The sequence below is a fragment of the Labeo rohita genome, chromosome 21 (assembly GCF_022985175.1).
Source record: "Labeo rohita strain BAU-BD-2019 chromosome 21, IGBB_LRoh.1.0, whole genome shotgun sequence".
Classification (NCBI taxonomy): domain Eukaryota; kingdom Metazoa; phylum Chordata; class Actinopteri; order Cypriniformes; family Cyprinidae; genus Labeo; species Labeo rohita.
The window spans coordinates 10,942,740-10,963,443 of NC_066889.1; the positions used below are offsets into that span (position 1 = coordinate 10,942,740).

General features: G+C 37.9%; 1 protein-coding gene across 2 annotated transcripts; it reads left to right on the plus strand.

Moving 5' to 3' along the window:
- The first annotated feature begins 2,953 nt into the window (after positions 1-2,953).
- On the plus strand, positions 2,954-20,479 carry rrm1 (ribonucleotide reductase M1 polypeptide). Of its 2 annotated transcripts, XM_051093758.1 has the most exons (20): positions 2,954-3,091; positions 3,189-3,236; positions 4,158-4,246; positions 5,162-5,339; positions 5,440-5,540; positions 14,696-14,755; positions 14,852-14,891; positions 15,088-15,250; positions 15,407-15,548; positions 15,642-15,725; positions 15,808-15,969; positions 16,280-16,359; positions 16,450-16,651; positions 16,728-16,877; positions 16,959-17,180; positions 18,115-18,191; positions 19,228-19,363; positions 19,453-19,548; positions 19,630-19,818; positions 19,908-20,479. In XM_051093758.1, the coding sequence occupies exons 2-20, from the start codon at positions 3,218-3,220 to the stop codon at positions 20,097-20,099; spliced, it is 2,382 nt and encodes a 793-aa protein (XP_050949715.1). In that variant the 5' UTR covers positions 2,954-3,091; positions 3,189-3,217; the 3' UTR covers positions 20,100-20,479. The 2 variants fall into 2 exon arrangements, with proteins under 2 accessions (XP_050949715.1, XP_050949714.1); XM_051093757.1 differs by having other exon boundaries at positions 3,024-3,236.
- Positions 20,480-20,704: the final 225 nt, after the last annotated feature.

A 20,704-nucleotide genomic window follows, 5' to 3' on the forward strand; every position in this document is an offset into this window, starting at 1 on the left:
ATGCATTTTATTCCTTTTTCATTCATGGTATTCATTTAGTAGCTGTTGATTACTCTTGTCTATCTTTAGTAACATTTATTATTTTACAACTTCTGTCTTCCTTGTGTTGATAATACAGTAAGAGGTTCTACAAGTTAGAGATCTCAGCAATCTTTATTATGTGGCATACTCATAACCACACATTAAGTGATCCAAAAATCATAACGTCATCTGTGACATGAGCACCCATCACTACACTAAAAGCAAAATTCTCTACAACGGAAAGAAATTCACAAAATATTTTCATGTAAAATGATCTTTACTTAATATCCTAATGATTTTTTGCGTAAAAGAAACATTGATCATTTTGACTCATACAATGTATTCTTGGCTATTGCTGCAAATACAGTAGTCAACATTTGAAATGGATCAAAACTTTTCATCAAAGTTGTCCTAAAACTAAAATAGTACCCGTTCTTGTCTTAGGACAACTTCGATTAACTTCTTTGATCCACTTCAAATGTTGACTAATGTATACCCATGCTACTTATGACCGGTTTTTTGTCCAGGGTCACATATGTGACACTTGAGTGCATTAAATGTCCAACAATTTTTGATGTCCAATTTTTTCGGTTATTTTAAGAGTAGGGATGGAAATCTTCAGGCACTTTTACGATCTGATCCGATTCCGATTCTGGGAGTCACGATCCGATTCCAAAACTATTCTTGATCTACATTTCCCCCCACTGCTGTGCAAATACATCTGTACAACTTTACATTTTAACCAAAATTGCAGTTTCTTTGCTTTTTGTTTATAATTGGAATCTCTGTATGTCAGTACTGCCATCTTAAAAGAACACTGTTTAATTATTCAGTTTAATTACAATTTTCATTATCAACTCATTATCACTATGCATCACATTCTCAGTTTTCAATATTTCTGCACTTGGCTACATTTTCATAGAAATTTTATATCAAATTTATTTTTTGCAAACTTTGTTTTTTTATTATATAAACAGGCTACTTATAAACAGTCGCTTATTTAAAATAAGTGTTCTTTAAGTATCTAAAAGTTTTCAGACAATAGTTATAGGTTTTTCTTTTTTCCTCTGCATTATTGCCGTTTGATTATTACTGATGAGATCATTTGTCCTGCTCTGAAAACATAGCTGACTGTGTGAACATCAATTTCGTATAAAAGTATTCGAAAATGGAAGTGCATTTAACCGCAGCCGCAATCGATCTTAAGGACAACAAACACAAAGCGCACGTGAAAGTCCAGTCCGTCAGTGCGCGAGTTTCGTGCATCTGATAGTTTCCCGCATTCCAAAAGGCATTAATGAAAGCATATCTAAAGTAAAACACGGCGGGTGGAAGCACACACTTTCAAGCAATGCGCACGTGTCTAACTGCTTTCACACCGACCGTGGAAAGCGCTGCGCTATGAAACCCACTCATTGCATTTGCTTGCGCCCCCCGAGGACGGCTTGTTTCTGCGTAGGCCAAACCACGCGCCTAAGCCGTGTAGGCCGCGCTTAAAGTTCAAAATAAAGTTCACCGCGTTCGGTGTGAAAGCCGCTTCTCACAGCGCAAATTCTATGCAATGAAGCCCGCCACGTCACTAGGGCGCACACGTGCCACATGCGGGGAAAAAAACATGCCCGGAATCCATTCTGAAATATTCGTTGAAGAGAGAATCGCGATGCATCGGAGAATCGATTTTTTTCTCCCACCCCTATTCAAGAGCATCATCCAGGTATTTCAAAGTGCACTTTTTGATTTTGGAATTTTCAGTGTAAACACATTCTTTGCATTTATGCTACAAAATGTCATAAAATAGTAAGCAAGTACGCAATTTGGGAGGCACCCAAGTGGCAACCTCCCGATCTCCCTCTTGAAGCCAACACGGAAGTGACTAAAACTGCAATTCATCGACTGGCCGCTAGAGACTGGCTGCAAAAGGGAGTCAATCCCATAGACTCCCCATGTTAAAATGCCCAACTTCACAGCAGAAAAAAAAATGTTTACAGCCTGGTTCAAAAAGTGATTTTGGTCTATATAGCTAATTTTGCCCTTCATGTCAACTCTGAGGGGGTGAATTTTTTTATAACTCATCCGTTTAATTTATATTAAGTTCTGCATAATTTAGGGCGTGGCCAATTAAAAGTGACAGGTGGATTGCCGCTGCTGTCGTGCTAGGTGGGCGTGGTTTCAGCAACCAGCTCAACCCACATCCCGCCTCTTTGCCCATTTTCGATTATCCGGGAGTGACGTGCAATGACGCGATTCCAAGATGGCGACAGCTGACTCCCGCCCACTAAGAGCTTCAAAAATGCTCTTCAGAAATCTACGGGTGACGTCACGGACACTACGTCTATGTTTTTTACAGTCTATGGAGGCACCTCATGAGACCATAAGGGTGTCCCATACTTCATTTTAACTTCCAGAAGGGTGCTCGCGAGCGCCCCCCTTGCGGTCGCTATTGTGTCCCATACTTCATTTTAGCTTCCAGAAGGGTGCTCGCGAGCGCCCCCTTGCGGTCGCTATGCGCACTTCTACCAAGCCCGAACTGATGCGGTTGTGGCTAGAGGGGATACAGCTCAGACCGGAAACTAAGATTAAAATGAATTGTTCTACCTATTAGATTGTGTTTTATGAACGTCTACACCTACCCCAACCCTAAACCTAGCCCCTACTATAATATAAAAACCCAGTAGCCAGAGCTGTATCCCTTTTAGCCTTTACCCACCCACCGATGCGAGCCCCTTCGAGTTCCGCAGCAGACATCTAACGTTACCCGACAGTCAAAGCGGCATTGCGTCACGACAGTGTGGACTCAATAAAAGACCGCGACTGCGGGTTTAGCGTGCGGTTTGGGACAGGGCCAATAAGAGTTGAAAAAGAAAATCAGATTTCTTACAATATTTAAAAATGTTTAAAAAAAAAAAATAAAAAAAATAAAAAAATAGTTCCTGTTCCGTCCGTTAAAACTGACGACTACGATGACGTAAAGAAGGAGCGAGAGCCCATTGCCTAACTTTATTTCCGGTTTGTGACGAAATCAGCGCGGGATTGTGTCCCGCGCTCAGAACTATTCATAACAAGAGCTTGTGTAAGCGGCTGCTGAGAGACCGGCCAAAAGAAAAACACTTTATCCATCATTAACACCCGATTGTTATTACTATTTTTTAATACTGCTTTTTTTTCAGTGCTTTCTACGGTACCAGAGACCTCAGTCATGCACGTGATTAAGAGAGGTAAAGTCTTCTTCTCCAATTAGTTGCAAAATTTCCAGTATAGTGAAATAATATAACATTTGTATGCTAATATAAACAAGTATAAATATTGTTTATGTAATGTTCACATGACAAGGAAGTCCAATCTTTAAGTCAAACATGTATTGACCTTAATCGTGTAGCACTAGTAGTGTCGAAAACATAAAGAGAAGGCGAATGTGTTCATATAAGGTGTTGATTAAGGTCGTAGGTTTATTGATTGTAGGTTATTATATTGATTTTCCAACTACATAACGTTACTTTTGCGTATGCTATGTGTTCATGTTAGCTGCACCTTATGACTAGCTGCGTTCTTTGTTCAAAGTTGGCGCGAACCTCTTCATTGACTAGATTATTGCCAATAGTAAAATATTTGACTTGAATGGCAGACGCTACATAAATCGTCGACAGGTTATGCTAGCTTATAATTGTTTTGATATAATTATTAGCATCATATTTTTACGCACTTTTCATGTTTTTATTAGGAGTTCTTAACATGTTCATCTATTCTTGATCATAAGTGGTATGCTCGACTTATTTTGTTACCTTGGACCACAAAACCAGCCATTTATACATCTCAATTTCTTCTGAAAGCTGAATATATATAAGCCTTCTATTCATGTATGGTGTGTTAGGATAGGATAGTATTTTAAAATCTGGTTCTTAGCAATGCAAATTAGTAATCAAAATTTACGTTTTGATATATTTGCGGTAGTAAATGTTCAAAATATCTGCATGAAACCTGATCTTTACTTAATATGTTAATGATTTTTGTCCATACAATGTATTCATTGGCTATAGTTACAAATATACTTGTGCTACTTAAAACTGGTTTTGTGGTCTAGGGTCACATAATAATATTAATAGCTTGATTTTATTCATCTGGTGTTTTTCTTGTCTCAGATGGGCGCCAGGAGCGTGTTATGTTCGACAAAATCACATCACGCATCCAGAAACTTTGCTATGGACTCAACTCCGAGTTTGTTGATCCTGTAAGTTATGAAATGCATTAACCTCTTAAGTTTGTTACACTTTCTAAGGTCAACCATTGCCTATTCCAATAGTTTCAATAGTAGATGCCACACAGACCCCCAAAACATGATCATCCTTGCTAAGAATTTTTTTTTTTTTTTTTTTTTCTTTGATGCTTTGATTTATTTCTCTCTCTCTCTCTCTCTCTCTCTCTCTCTCTCTCTCTATATATATATATATATATATATATATATATATATATATATATTATATATATATATTATAAATAATATATTGTGTTTTGTTTTAATCTAATATTTTTTTATTAATAATCTAATAATAATCTCTAATATTTATTGTATAATTTTATTATATTTATTATATAATAATTATTATAATCTAATAAATAATCTAATTTAACTTTAATCTCTTTTTTTGCACATTTTATACGTCTCTAAACACTCCCCCAGCACGTCCTAGAGTTCCTCAGACCCCAGTTTGAAAACCCCTGGCCTAGTCGCTATTACAGTTAGTTAACAAGATTGTTAGAAAATCCAAAACCATAGTAATAGTTAAACACATAAACCATAAAGAACTAACAATTTCAGTGTACACACAAGCATCATTTAGAAGCTTGCACAACATCCTGTCCTTATTCTTAAGTCTTCCTTATTGCCCTGTATTAAAGGGATAGTTCACCCAAAAATGAAAATTATGTCATTAATTACTCACCCTCATGTCGTTCCAAACCCGTAAGATCTTCGCTTGTGTTCCGAAGATAAACGAAGGTCTTAGGGGGTTGGAAAAACATGAGGGTGAGTAATTAATGACACAATTTTCATTTTTCGGTGAATTATTCCTTCAAAATAACAAATTATCTTCTAAGAAGTCAAATGTAAAGCTCTGAACCTCAATCAAATCTGTTTGATTTGCAGACTCAGATCACCATGAAGGTGATTCAGGGTCTTTACAGCGGCGTTACCACAGTAGAGCTGGACACCCTGGCTGCTGAGATCGCTGCAACGCTCACTACCAAACACCCTGACTATGCCATCCTGGCGGCCCGCATCGCTGTGTCCAACCTGCACAAAGAAACCAAGAAGGTCTTTAGTGGTGAGTTGCTATGCATCCCTTGTTTCTTGTCTACAGGACAATCTAAATTGAATCATAATGCTTTTATTTGCTGCTTATCATTTGCCTCCTCCAATAACAGAGGTTATGGAGGACCTCTACAACTATGTGAATCCTCTGAATGACCGCCACTCGCCTATGATTTCCAAGGAAACGCTTGACATTGTTTTGGCCAACAAAGACGTAAGTATGATATGCATATGTATGATTGGTCTTTTTTTTTTTTTTTTTTTCCCAGCAAAGTCATATTATGGGTTAAACGGGGTTCCCACGCTTCATGAAAGTACTTGAATATCAGACACGTGGATCCAAGGCCTGGAAAGTACTTGAAAACAAAAATAGGTCCTTGAAAGCGCTTGAATTAAATATGAAATTAATTTTGTTTAGTAGAATGGTGCTATTTTAAAAATTTTACTATATGTGCGGTCAAAGACTAAATGAAATGGCGTTAATGATTAAGGTGGAGATGGGGTAGCGCAAAAATAAAATCTTAGCATGCAAGCTGATGCGCGCATTGCGCAGCCCTGCATTAACCTATGAAGAAGCAGTGCATTTGCGACTGAAAACTACTGTGTGCGACTATAAAAAAAAAATATTTAAGAGCATCTGCAAATGGCCCTATCAGCATATTTGTGCTTGTGGTGAGGGGAGCTTCAGAGGTTTCTAACGTACTTACAACGTGTTTTTGCAGCAGTGAGTAAGTAATGTATTACAGACATATGTTGATTCCTTGAACACAACTACATTTACATGCAAAATTTTTGGTTCATTCTGACTGAATTAATTCCGATTGATGAATCTGAATGTGGTGTTTACATAAACAATAAATAAAGTGATCAGGTTTATGTGCGCATTTGTCACAAGCTTCAAATTAGAATTGATTTTTTTTTTTTTTTTTTAATTTACATTTTACTTTAATTTTAAAGTATCTTTCTGTTATTTAAATCATTTAATATTTCTATATTCAAAATATTATATATAAAACATTAAACTCAACATGAAGTTATGAATTTCACTGCACTCATGTGACCTCTGAGCCTCATTAAAGCATGTAAAAATACACTTACAAGCCACTTTTTTGTTCTGCACCTCTGTAATACAATTTTTTTTTTATATTGATTTCACTTGATTAGTAACTTATTCTTTTTCTAGTTGTTTTTATTCTGTTGTTTTAATTACAAATTTTTAAAAAAAGCTTATAAATATAATTTTTTGAATTCGACAGAAGATGATTATCGATTAGAAGGTGCTCCTGAAATTTTTGACTGTGCTCCTATTTTTTATTTTTTTTTAAGAAAAGTGTAGAGCCCTTTTTTAATTATTTTTTTTTTTAATAAATTTAAAAATTGAGAAATTCTTGTTAAATGTAAATATTTTACAAGAATTACAGTAAAAAACTGTTTGATGCAAGAATGTATATGTTTATCAATATTTGAGAAATTCAAAATTCCTTTTTTTTTTTTTTTTGAGGAAAACGTTTTATAATTTTTCTCTATATAGTGGACTTCTGTGATGCCCCGAGTTTGAACTTCCAAAATGCAGTTTAAATGCAGCTTCAAATGATCCTAGCAGAGGAAGAAGCAAAACGATTGGTTATTTTCATAAAAATTATTTATTTTACAGGGCTTAGAGTGTGACCTAATTTCTCAATAGTGCGACTAAAAAAAAACTGACCAGCCGTTTGAGGGCAAAAAAAAAAAAAAAAAGTTTCCGTGATTGTGGTTCAACAGACACACATTAGGCCCATATCATGGTCTAAACCAATCAGAGATAGTGAAGGGAGTGTGAGAAGACCATGGCCTGAGTTTAGTGATGCGCGGGTGGCGGTTATATCCGCGGGCGCTGCGGATAACCCGCGGGTCGGGTAATTTAAAAAAATGCCTTCTGATTATTTGCGAGTGGGTCGCGGGTGGATGAGATAAATCAACAATGACGTAAATATTAACTACATTTTCTAAAATGTGAAACCGTTTTAAATACTTTTTTCAACAGGCAAACAATTTCATTTTTGTGTGTGTATGTGTCTGTTCGCCTGCTCGAAAAGTTGTGACAGAAAAGGTGACATTCCAAATAAAGTTTGAAGGGAGTTACGCCTGTGTTAATGCCATTGAATAGGGTAATATGCAGTGGTGTAGTGCAGAACCTGCATATACCCATTTCTTTATCAGTCGACTTTGTGTATACCCAATTCTAAATCCCCTCTGATGTGCATAAAAACGATAAGGACCATGGCGCCGGCTTCCTTTGAAATATGTTTGATGATTGCGCCCATGCCAGCACCTGATTTGCTGCCTGTTCATACGCGAGAGCATGTCAAGGGAGGCACGCCGAGTATTAAATTAAGAATTATTATTGATTACTAATTTGAATCAGTACATTATAACGAAAACAATACATTAAAAATGTAAATAATTAGTTTTTTACGATCAGAAATTTCTTAAATTGGGTGAACCCCTGTAAACTTTTGTCCAAGGATCCAGTAGGCGTTCAAACACCCAACCAATTTCATCAGAGATTGCGGAGAGTCAGGTCCAGATGTCATTTACGTTATTTTTTTTTAGCGTGGAATTGGCTTAAAAGCAAGAATGATTATTAGCTTATGTAAGTGTGCAGATCAGCTGAATCTGCTGTTAAAAATGAAACATCCATTCATCATATCATCATGCAAAAATAAGAATTAGAATAATTGTAAATGGCGATTAAATGCAATGCGGTCGAAAATGTGGGTGCACCTAACTTTTGTGCTGGTGCACCTAAGAAAAAAGGCGCACCAGTGCAAAAAGTTAGTCTAGAGCCCTGATTTTATTTAATTTATATACTTATATATATATATATATATATAGAACCTTGTTCTTTTATTAAACAAACAAATTAAAAAAACGTCTCGGTTACATATGGTAACCGAGATGTTTTGTCAGTGTATGACACTAGGGGTCACTCTTGGGAGCCCAAACACCTCTGATAGTTTTGAGAAAGGCCAATGAAATTGGGTGTGCAGATTTTGCATAGCTGGCCACGCCCCGGCCATCCGGGTATAAATAAGGCAGCGCATGCTCTGCTCACTCGTTCTGATCTTCAACTCACTCAGAGGCGGTCCAGAGTTGTGGCATGGAGGATTACGTCTCCGTTCCCTCCATCAGGGAACGAGGGTTACCATATGTAACTGAGACATTCCCGATCTGTCGTACACTTTGAGTTGTGTCAGTGTACGACACTAGGGGTCCCTATATACGCACGACACTAGGGGTCCCTATATAAGCACGCCACAAGTCTGGCCATGTCACGAATGATAGGGCGCAGATAGTAACAAGCCAAAGTGTTAACATAAGTGCAGCTCACCTCTTCGTGACCTTCCAACGTCCAAGAACTGACCTGTTACAGCAGTGTCCTGCAGCCAAGCCTTCCTCAGTGGAGTGGCTGTGTGTCTTGAGAACGTTGGGAAGTGACTGTTTCCCATAGGAAAAAGGCACTATGGAGATCACAACCTGCCCAGAGGGGGAGTATAAAGTGAATAACATTAGTGACGAGACCTGAGGGCCCCAGTGTGGACCCGGACAGGTCAAAAGATCCTCCTTCCCTGGGCTGCCCATCTCAGGAACGCTTTGAAGCCTGACGAGGGTTCTTTGTGGCCTGTGGACGGGCTGGCGGTGCCACCTGCCTACGAGAACTGGACCGTTGGGCGGGTCTAGCTGCAGGACCGGCAGGCTGCAGGGCCTGAGCTGTTCTTGTAGGGGGCCTCCCTCGGCGTGGAGCAGGTGGGGGTTGCTGCCTCGGTGGAACTGGGCTAGGCACTCGCTGCACGCCAAGGCAGGATGTGTTTGATAGCCTCACCGTGGGGAACTGCTGGGCAAAGTCGGTTTCACCAAAGAGATCAGCCTGGGAGATGGGAGCGTCAAGAAAGCAAACCTTCTCGGCATCTCGCATCTCGGCCAGGTTTAGCCACAGGTGTTGCTCCTGGACCACCGTAGAGGACATCGCCCTTCCCAGAGCCTGCGCTGTGACCTTCGTTGCTCGTAGAGCATAGTCAGTCACCGAGCGCAGTTCCTGCAGTAGCTCTGGTCGGGAGCACCCTCGTGCAGATCTTTAAGAACCTTGGCTTGATAGACCTGCAGGATAGCCATGGCGTGCAGGGTGGATGCAGCTTGACCAGAGGTCATGTAAGCCTTCCCTACGAGAGCAGGCGAAAAAACTCTCCACCTGGGGAACCTCCGTACACCCCCTCGCCGGACCGCCATCGAGGGTGGTGAGGGACGGAGAGTTGGTATATCGTTATCTAGACGACAGAGGGGCTTTCCACGATTTCGTCAACTCTTTATGCACTTCCGGGAAAAACGGGACCGGGGACGAACGTGGCTTTGAGTCACGTCCTTTACCCAGGAACCAATCGTCCAGCCTAGAAGGTTCAGGGCTGGGCGGGGGAACCTACACAACCCTGATCTCCTTGGCTGGCAGTTAAAGTGCGGCGGTCATTTCAGCATCCGCCACCGACTGAGACTCAGCCGCCGGAGCGGTGAGTTCAGCAGAGGCGTCAGCTTCTGATGGCGCACGCCCTCGTCTGTAAATGTTAAAACGCAAAAAAATGGTTTAAATATGATTCCTCCATGTTCCGCTTGGCTCAATATGAATGAATGGCAGAGATGCGGTTTTGTGTACTAGACAAATTGTGAAGCACACGGGAGGCTTGCGGTGGTTTTCGGCTTTTGGGTCTTATTATATGACGACATGAACACATGAACTTAATCTCCAGAAGTGCTGTGAGACTCATGTCATGTGAGTTTTACCGTTTTATTTGAGAAAATTAGCATCATATCATAGTGTGCACACAAAAACTAACCGGCAACCTGTCAAAATAAAAATACAGTTTAACATGTAACAGAAATGTATTAGTCTTGTATTACTTTAGTACAGTGTAATGTAGGTGCTTATATATTTCTATTTCTGGCAAATTTAAATAAAACAATTAAATACTAAAAAAAAATAAATATTACAAGATTAACCACCTAATTGTAGAAAAAAATTACAATTATTTTTTTTTTTTTTTTTTTTTTTTTTTTTTTTTTTTTTTAAACAGAATATTCACACAATTTTTCTTCCATGTATTAATTTTAACAGAAAAACCTCTGTTTGTTTGGCAACAAATAATAGGTTTTTATTTTAAATTTCATTAAAAATAAATAAATGTTTAATGCCTTCATTTAATTATCAGAAAAACTAAAACACAAGAATTTTTGTTAAAAATGTTGAAATTATTGTTATTTTTTTTTTTACTTATTGTTTCACTGAAATAAATGTACAGAGAGTAAAGAGAGAAGTAACTGTTAACGAAAAAAGTACCGTACCGTGCCGTAGATCCAATGACGAAGAGGTGAATGATGCCGCTTCTCACACAGATGCTGCATTCGGCTCCGAAAAACAAAACGAGTGAGCAGAACATGCGCTGCCCTATTTATATCCGGATGGCCGGGCCGGGGCGTGGCAAAATTTGCACACCCAATTTCATTGGCCTTTCTCAAAACTATCCAGGTATACCCGGCTGCAGCCTGCAGAACAGGGCGGGGCTGCACGTGCACAAATGCTTTCATTGGCTAATGACATCTAATGACGTAGTCAACTCTGTAAACAGGAAATGCGGTTACGAGGATAGTTCAAGCTACGATTCATTCGTGATATTAAATATGTTACATATAAAATATTAAAAAATATATTATAAATTCGTTAATTATCTAAATGTGATATTAATAAATGGTTCAGTTGGCTAATGACATGTAATGACGTAGACACCTCTGTATACAGGAAGTGCGGTTAAGAGCACAGGTGAAGATAGATACATATAGATAGAGAAAAATTGGGCAAAATTTCATTATTATTTCTAAGCAAGCATCCACTTCCTGCTTTTGACCCGTCATATTTTTGTGCATTAAGAACTGTATGTTGCAACGATTAATGTTTATTTGCAAATTTAAATTATTTATGGGATTTTTTTTTTTTTTTATTTACGCATTTACTTGTATTTAATGTATTTTTTTGTCACCAACTTAACACTTAAAGTTTCTTTGAAAATGTTGTCTTAGAATTATGAATTGATAAAGTGCCATTTTTATAAGAACTACATGACCGCTATTGCTTGGTTCTGATAACAGAACCTTTCACAATAAATTGTGTGTACATGTAGAGATAAAATATAGAGATTATCTCATGTTAAAGAAAGTTGGAAGTCCAAAAGCGTTGGACTAAACAATATATGAAGAGGAATAAACTCAAAGAACATGAAGATAATGCAGTTTGAGTATTTAATTTTATTGGTCATACAAAACAGCAGTTTAACATCACTGTTTTATTAGCAGAGGCCCACCTGTTGTGTCTTCTGTTGTTACCACATACATTTAACATGTAATAATACACACGCACAAACACACACACACAGACACACAAGTTCCCTCCAGGATAAAAAACAAGACCAACACACACAAACCTTTTGGGTTAACATTGATTCTCCCTTCTACTACGTTCCACAGGCATTCTAGCACTGGCACGTAAAACAGGAGTCCATATCCTCTATATTGTCATAGAATCCTCTCAAGCAGCCACGCCTCCTATTACATTAAAACCCAGAGTAGGATTTGAACAACATTTTGCAATCAAACATTACAACTAATCAAATAAGACAAAACTCGTAGCTCAACTACTCACCAACGCAGCGACAGAGTGGAAATAAAATCCTGCTGAGGGCATTGGTGTCATTAACCAATGATATAATTTGTGGGTGGGGTGACACATGTAGCCCTGCCCCACATGCAGCTCCACCCCGTTCTGCAGGCTGCAGCCAGGACCTTCTCAAACTATCGGAGGTGTTTGGGCTCCCAAGAGCGACCCCTAGTGTCGTACACTGACACAACTCGGAGTGTACAACAGATAGGGAACGGATGTACTCTATAGCGCGGAATGCCACAGAATTTGTCAATTTTGGATGAATAAAGCAAAAGTAGGTCTCTCACTTAATTCAAATTGCGATATGGACTAGTGCCTGTAAAATTTAAAACGCAAAAAGATGGTTTAAATATGAATCCTCCATGCTCCGCTTGTCTCTGTATGAATGAATGATGGAGACGCGGTTTTGTTTACTAGACAAATAGTAAAGCACACGGGAGGCTTGCGGTGGTTTTTGGCTTTTGGGTCTCATATGACGACAAGAACACACAAACTTAATCTCGTGAAGTGCTGTGAGAGTCACTTCATGTGAATTTTACCGTTTCATTTGAGAAAATTAGCATCATATCATAGTGTGCACACAGAAAACTAACTGGCAACATTTTAAAATAAAAATGCGGTTTAACATGTAACAGAAATGTATTAGTCTTGTATTACTTTAGTACAGTAGTATAATATACAGTACAGTATAATGTAGGTGCTTATTAGGGATGCAACAATACAGTTAGTCCACGGTTCAATACGTACCTCGGTTTTTAACCACGGTTTTCGGTTCGGTTCAGTTCTGATATCTTGTCATTTCAGTGTGGTTTTTTGGAACAAATTAACAAAATACTCCCGTAAACCTCTGTACACTAGAAAAAGCGTGGTTTAGTATATGTCTGCTTAATTTTTCTTTTGAGAGAGGTATTTTTTCGATTTTTATGCAAAATAGAATGGGTTTCATTCATATTGGACTCCAGAGGGCGCCCTTGTGCAACAAAACCACATATGCTTTAAAGAAGTAACACTGATTATGTTCCGTTCCAGCTTCTCTAATATGGATAAAAGCATTGCTGTTGCTATAGCTGATTAAAAACAAGATATAACGTTAAACGTTTTGAATGATGAATTGTAAGGACAATAAACACTTGTCTGCAATAATATATGGTTTATCTGTGTTCTTCAAGCCGTCGTGTATTTTCATAAGCCATTGCTAATCGACATACATAGAATATGAGCATAGAATTTATTGTCTGCCTCATTTTGTGATAAGAATTCACATCAGATCACACAAGGAAGTTATCACAAACACTTGACTGATTTTGTGAATGAAAAACAAGTTATAATGTTTTTATAACTTCTGTTTTTATAACTTTTGTTGGACAACAGGTTTAGAAAGGCTTATTGCATGTCATTAGAAGGGAAGATGCTCTGCGTGTGTTGCTTTTTCAAATATAAGCGGGGAAGCATTTCCTCATTTCCAAATCATGGGCACACACACAGCAAATTCCGAGAAAAATAAAATAAAATATTTCAATGCAGAACTGAAAAACACAATTCACAAGCGTGTATTGAACCATGGATGTCGTACCAAACGGGTTCGATATTATATTGAGTATTATGACATCCCTAGTGCTTATATATTCCTATTTCTGGCAAATTTAAATAAAACAATTAAATGCTAAAAAAAATAAATATTACAAGATGAACCACCTAATTGTAGAAAAAAATTTACAATTATTATTTTTTTTTTTAAAAAAAACAGAGTATTCACACAATTTTTCTTCCATGTATTGATTTTAACAGAAACGCTGTTTGTTTGGCAACAAATTTCATTAAAAATAAATAAATGTTTAATGCCTTAATTTAATTATCAGAAAAATTAAAACAAGAATTTTTGTTCAAAATGTTGAAATTGAGATTTTTTTTTTTTTACGTATTTTTTTACTGAAAAAAATGTACAGAGAGTAAAGAGAAAAGTAACTGTTAACAAAAAAAGTACCATACTGTACCATTGGACACTGCAAACACTGCGTGTTCACCGTTAACTTCAAAATCGCCCTATATCACTATTTTACCTTTTTTGTTAAGGGTGCTTGATCTTCTTTGCAAGTTCACTTTGCATAGACTGGGTTGGTACTTCTGCAGCGATGTAGGATAATTTTGAAATGATTTTTGAAGTTGAGGGAGAAAATACGATAAGAGTTATTCGACATACACTAACTGTCTTGAGCCAGAATATACTTGAGCCAGTTCAGGCAGAGCAAGACAAGATGAGTGTTTGAGATGGAAAAAGTATATAAATTGTATTTTATTTTATTTTTTTTTTATTTTTTTTTAATGAAAATAACCAATCGTTTTGCTAGACAAGACCCTTCTTCTTCGGTTGGGATCATTTACAACTGCATTTGGAATCGTTTAAAGCCGCATTTAAACTGCATTTTGGAAATTTAAACTCAGCACCATAGCAGTCAATTTATGTGGAGAAAAATCCTGAAATGTTTTCCTCAAAAAACACAACTTGTTTATGACTAAAGAAAGAATCTTGGATGACAAGGGGTCTGTACATTATCTGTAAATTTTTGTTCTGGAACTGAACTTCTCCTTCAAGTATTTAGAATTAATGTAATTTTTCCTTACCTCCCTAGCGCCTCAACTCAGCCATCATTTTTGACAGAGACTTCTCTTACAACTTCTTTGGCTTCAAGGTAATTCCAACATAGAATATGGAGAATATACACTTGTATACCTAAATATAAAAGTGACTTTGTGGTGTTAATATTAGTTTTTAATGGCTCCTTTAGACACTGGAGCGCTCCTATTTGCTGAAGATCAATGGAAAGGGTATGTCATGATATTCTTATTTGCATTCTTATTTGCATAAAGTGGAACAACAGAACACTATAGTAAATACTAAAATGGAAAGATGACCATTTTAAATAAAGAAAATGCAACTGAAAAAGCAAAAAGAGCAAAGGGACTGACCTGAATAATAAAAATGGAAAATGTTCCTGTGACACGTTGACTGCTTTGTTTTCAGTTGCTGAGCGGCCACAACACATGCTGATGAGAGTGTCCGTGGGAATCCATAAGGAGGACATCGCGGCAGCTATAGAAACCTACAACCTGCTGTCTGAGAAGTGGTTCACTCATGCTTCTCCTACACTTTTCAATGCTGGCACCAACCGCCCACAGCTCTCCAGGTAAATACCAGGAAGGAAAACATACAATCACTATGCACCAATCAGACACAAGGGGGAAGTTTTTCAAACAAATGTTCTGACTTTGGTGTTGGTGAAGTCAATAGACTTCTATGCATCATGTTTAATTCAAGAAACTTTGTTCTGACAAATGTCTAGTTGCTTCCTGCTTGCTATGAAGGATGACAGTATTGAGGGGATCTATGACACCCTGAAGCAGTGCGCCCTCATTTCTAAGTCTGCTGGAGGTATCGGGGTGGCAGTGAGCTGCATTAGAGCCACTGGAAGCTACATAGCAGGGGTGAGTTTTCTCCATCCTCAGCCTTAGATTTACTAGTGTTATTAAACTTAGCCTTTGGGTTAATTAAATTTTTTTTTGTTGTTGTTGTTTTAGACTAATGGCAACTCAAATGGCCTGGTTCCTATGCTCCGTGTCTACAACAACACAGCACGCTATGTGGACCAAGGAGGAAATAAGGTAAGACATTTTAAATGTAACATTCAAGAGAGGGTTTAAGTTGGGCTTAAAAAAACTGACATTTTCTCTCCTTATCCATCAGAGGCCAGGAGCTTTTGCGATGTACCTGGAGCCTTGGCATTTTGACATTTTTGACTTCCTGGAGCTTAAAAAGAACACTGGTAAAGAGGAGCAGAGGGCTAGAGATCTGTTTTACGCCCTCTGGATTCCTGATCTCTTCATGAAGCGAGTGGAGACCAATGGGGTAGACACACTTTAAACTATAAAAAACTGAGATGTATCTTAAATACAGTTGTGCTGAATATTTAGCTTTGCCATCATAGATATAAATGACATTTTAAAATATATTCTAATAGGAAAGTAGTTATTTTAAAAGGTAGTAATATTTCAGGATATTACTGTTACTTTACTTTTGATCAAATAAATGCACAAAAAAATGCATTAGAAATGAAAATAAATGAATGGTTGTGTAATTGTTTGTGATTGTATATTTATTTCCTTAACCACTTAGCTTTATTTTAAGCAAACTCATGTGTGACCTTCTTCCCATGTAGGACTGGTCTCTGATGTGCCCCAATGACTCTCCTGGGCTGGATGAGTGCTGGGGAGAGGAATTTGAGAAGCTCTACACAAAGTATGAAAATAGTAGTATTGCTACTAGTATAAAACTGTTGATGTTTATTAATATCACTGTATAATAATATTCATTGCTCTTTTGTTTCAGATATGAGCAGGAGGGCAGAGCTAAGCGTGTGGTGAAGGCTCAGCAGCTGTGGTATGCCATCATTGAGTCTCAGACAGAGACCGGCACACCCTACATGCTCTACAAGGATGCCTGCAACCGCAAGAGCAACCAGCAGAACCTGGGCACCATCAAGTGCAGTAACTTGTGCACAGAGATTGTCGAGTACACCAGTAAAGATGAGGTAAGGAGTGGAGAATACGTGACTTTTTGACTTCATTTAAAAGTGCTTTTATGAAGGGCCAAATTCTTTCTTGCAGGTGGCTGTTTGCAACCTGGCATCCATTGCACTTAACATGTATGTCACTCCAGAGCGAACTTTTGACTTCCAGAAGTTGGCCTCCGTTACAAAAGTCATTGTGAAGAACCTGAATAAAATCATTGACATCAACTACTACCCAGTGCAAGAGGTGAAGTGCTGTTTTTTTCTGCTTTAGCCATTACATATTGTAATTTCTGCAGAGGCTGATCTTATTTTTCTCATACAACAGGCAGAGAACTCCAACAAGCGTCACAGGCCGATTGGTATTGGCGTTCAGGGACTGGCCGATGCTTTCATCCTCATGCGCTTCCCCTTTGAGAGCGCAGAGGCTCAACGCCTGAACATACAGATCTTTGAAACCATCTACTATGCTGCACTGGAGTCCAGCTGTGAGCTGGCTGCAGAAGTTGGGCCGTATGAGACCTACCCTGGGTCTCCTGTGAGCAAGGGCGTAAGTTTGACGTTATAGTATTTTAAAGTATTAATTCCCATCCACTAATTAGAGAAAGAGTTCACCCAACAATGAAAATTGTCATTAGTTACTCAACCTCATGTCATTCCAAACCTGTAGGACCTTTGTTCATCTTTGGAACACAAATTAAATTTTTTTTTTTTTTTTTTTTTTGATGAAATCTGAGCGCTTTCTGACCCTGCATAGACAGCAATGTAATTACCACATTGAAAGCCCAGAAAAGTGCAATGCATCTGGGTTCTATGTCAGAATGCCAGCTCCTGTGTCAGCAACACCACATGTATGTATCATGGTACTCTTGTGAATAGGTGTTGACTGACAGGGAAGAGAAGAAACTGTTTAAAAAAAAAAAAAAAAAAAAGTTGTTACTTTTGTTGTTTTTGCGCACAAAAAGTATTCTCGTAGCGTCACAACATTATGGTTGAACCACTGATGTCTGATGTCCTTACTGCCTTTCTGGGCCTTGAATGTGGTTGCTGTTCATGCAGGGTCAGAAAGTTCTCAGATTTCATCAAAAATATCTTAATGAATATCTTCTGAAGATGAACAAAGGTCTTACAGGTTTGGAACGACACAAGGGTGTGTGAATGACAGAATTGCATTTTTTTTTTTTTTTTTTTTTTTTTTTGAGTGAACGGTCCCTTTAAGGCCTTAAAAGGGTCTTAAATCAGGGCAGAAAGTCTTAAATATAGACATACAGTCTTGTTTTTTGAGAACTTGTATTTAATTTTTACGATTCCATGCTTAAAACAATAACCAATAGCGCCAGTGGGTTATGAAAAGTTGTTTAATTGTTCTGAGTCTGTTGGCAGATATTTGTTCTTGTTTTAAAATCTGCAGAAAACTTGTGTAAGGAAATTGCATATCATTTGAGATGTACAGAGCTCTAATTGTTCCTGGTCTGATTTTACAGATCCTACAGTATGATATGTGGGAAAAGACACCAACAGACCTGTGGGACTGGGCGGCACTCAAGGAGAAGATCGCAAAGTTAGTAACTACTTGTGTGATTCAGAATCAAAGTGAATCTGTGGAAGACCAGGAAGTATCAGGGGAATTAAAAACATTGACGAGAAAGTGTATTAATACATAACATAATACAGACAAATATGAGATACAAAATAATAGAGTAATACAGAATAATTAAAAATATTGATTTTATGGGATTTTTTTTTTTAAAAAGTATTTACCTTTTTAGTGCTACGTTTGCTGTCAGCTGTCTTCTAGTTGTATTTCCAGATTTATACAGATTTATGAACGAACCGCTCATTTTAAACAGGGTCAATACATGTTATGTTTTTATAAATCATTATTTATACATTAAAGTCCCCATAAGATAAAAATCTATAATCTATTATGTTTCAAAACAATGACAGAATTTACGTTTACAAAAATACACGCATACAAAACTTTCAGTCTTTAACTTCTGCCAATATGGATCAATGGTTTTGATGACATCACCCAACACTTCTGCTTCTCATCAAACTTTGTCCAGTCAAATGCTCTCTAGAATCCAAAACGTCCCGTCCATTACACTATAAATAGATATAAACAGACTTAAATTTGCTTTCCAATGGTGTGAATGAAGTCTGTTTTCGTGGTCATGCGAACCGCTGCAGCGCATGCACAGTCTGCTCCAGAAATGATAGCATGGAGCGGATCATATGTGCAGTTCGGCACAGACAGCAAAAACCTATCAGACCCATTTGAATTCTACACAGAATTATTTTATTATTATTATTTATTTTTTTTTTTTTTGTGATATCGATGAGATTGCGGCTGTCATACGCTGTCAAATGTGGCTTTTTGAGTTCAACGGCTCTGGCCCAAGCTGTGATATAAACAAAATGATATTGGCTATTTAAAAAAGGAGAGGGGACTGCTTGATATTTCTCGGCCTGTCTTCCTGTTTCAGTTTAAATTACGCCAACACAGAATAACGCTGTGTGTTTCAAAGCACTTCAGTGGACCTTTACAAAAATCCTTATACATAGTTACATATCTCATATTTATTTTTGCTCCTCAGGCATGGAGTGCGTAACAGTCTGCTGCTGGCTCCCATGCCAACTGCCTCCACTGCTCAGATCCTGGGCAACAATGAGTCAATCGAGCCGTACACTAGCAACATCTACACACGCAGAGTTCTGTCTGGAGAGTTTCAGGTGAGTCTGGCGTTACAGTGAAAGTTTGCAAGAACAGATAAGCTGATGTCTTTGTATATAATTAACTGTTGGGTTACATTTACCTCTAGATTGTGAACCCGCATCTTCTCAAAGACCTCACGGAACGAGGACTTTGGAATGAAGAAATGAAAAACCAGCTAATTGCTCAGAACGGATCCATCCAGGTTAGTTAGCATTTCCAATTTGGATCTTTTTTTCCTGTTTTTGCTTTTTGTGTACCTTTCTAAACATCCTTCTTTTTGCAGAGCATTCCCACAATACCAGATGACCTAAAGGAGCTGTATAAGACCGTGTGGGAGATCTCTCAAAAGACCGTCTTAAAGATGGCTGCAGACAGAGGAGCTTTCATTGACCAGAGCCAGTCCCTCAACATCCACATTGCTGAACCCAACTATGGCAAACTGACCAGCATGCACTTCTATGGCTGGAAGCAGGTAAGCCAGATACTTCCTGAGCAAGGTTTGGAAGTCTAGAAATTCAATAGAAATCAAGGGATCAACGGTACATGTGCTGTTCTCCACAGGGTCTTAAAACGGGAATGTACTACTTGAGAACTAAACCAGCCGCCAACCCCATCCAGTTCACTCTCAACAAAGAAAAACTGAAGGAGACGCAGAAAACTCCAAGTGATGAGGAGGAAACCAAAGAACGCAACAAAGCAGCTATGGTTTGTTCGCTGGAGAACCGTGACGAGTGTCTGATGTGTGGCTCATGAACTCAGCTTCTGTTGACAGTGACCATTATGATGGTTAACAGTATGCCATTTGTACAGTATTAATCCTTTTTAAATGGGAATGGAAATAGAATAATTATTAATTTACTTTTCTTGTATACTATGCTTCTGTATACAATAACAATAAAGAATTCAGGAAAAAATCAAACTTGGTTCACATTTATGAAGAGGTTTTGGATTAATCTTGAATATGATGCTTGAGGTGGAATTTCATAGAATTCATGGTTAAGGGTTGGTGATACGACAGCACTTGCACGTTGAAAAAAAAATAATTTGTTATATGCAGACAAGATGGGGAATTATATTTTTGGAAGGGTATGTATGATTTGTTTAGCTTTATTAAAATAAAGTATTGAATTTGAGTCATTTTTGAGTTTCACTTATTTACAATTAAACACCTTATAACTGATAATAACACAAAGTTCTATCATGAAAGATGGTGCCAGCTGATTTAACTCAACCTGATGTAATCATGTCATTATTTGCATGTCATAACCAACTGGTTTTAGTTGCATCAGCAGCCAATGAGCTTGCTGCTTAACATTCAAATACTTGGCTAATGTTTGCTATATAAATTGCAGTGCACT

What these genes read in the sequence shown, in the direction of transcription:
- rrm1 (XM_051093758.1), top strand. An exon ending in CTGGAAGCTACATAGCAGGG is followed by an intron (nt 15,549 to 15,641) that starts GTGAGTTTTCTC and finishes TTGTTGTTTTAG; the next exon opens with ACTAATGGCAACTCAAATGG. An exon ending in AGTACACCAGTAAAGATGAG is followed by an intron (nt 16,652 to 16,727) that starts GTAAGGAGTGGA and finishes TCTTTCTTGCAG; the next exon opens with GTGGCTGTTTGCAACCTGGC.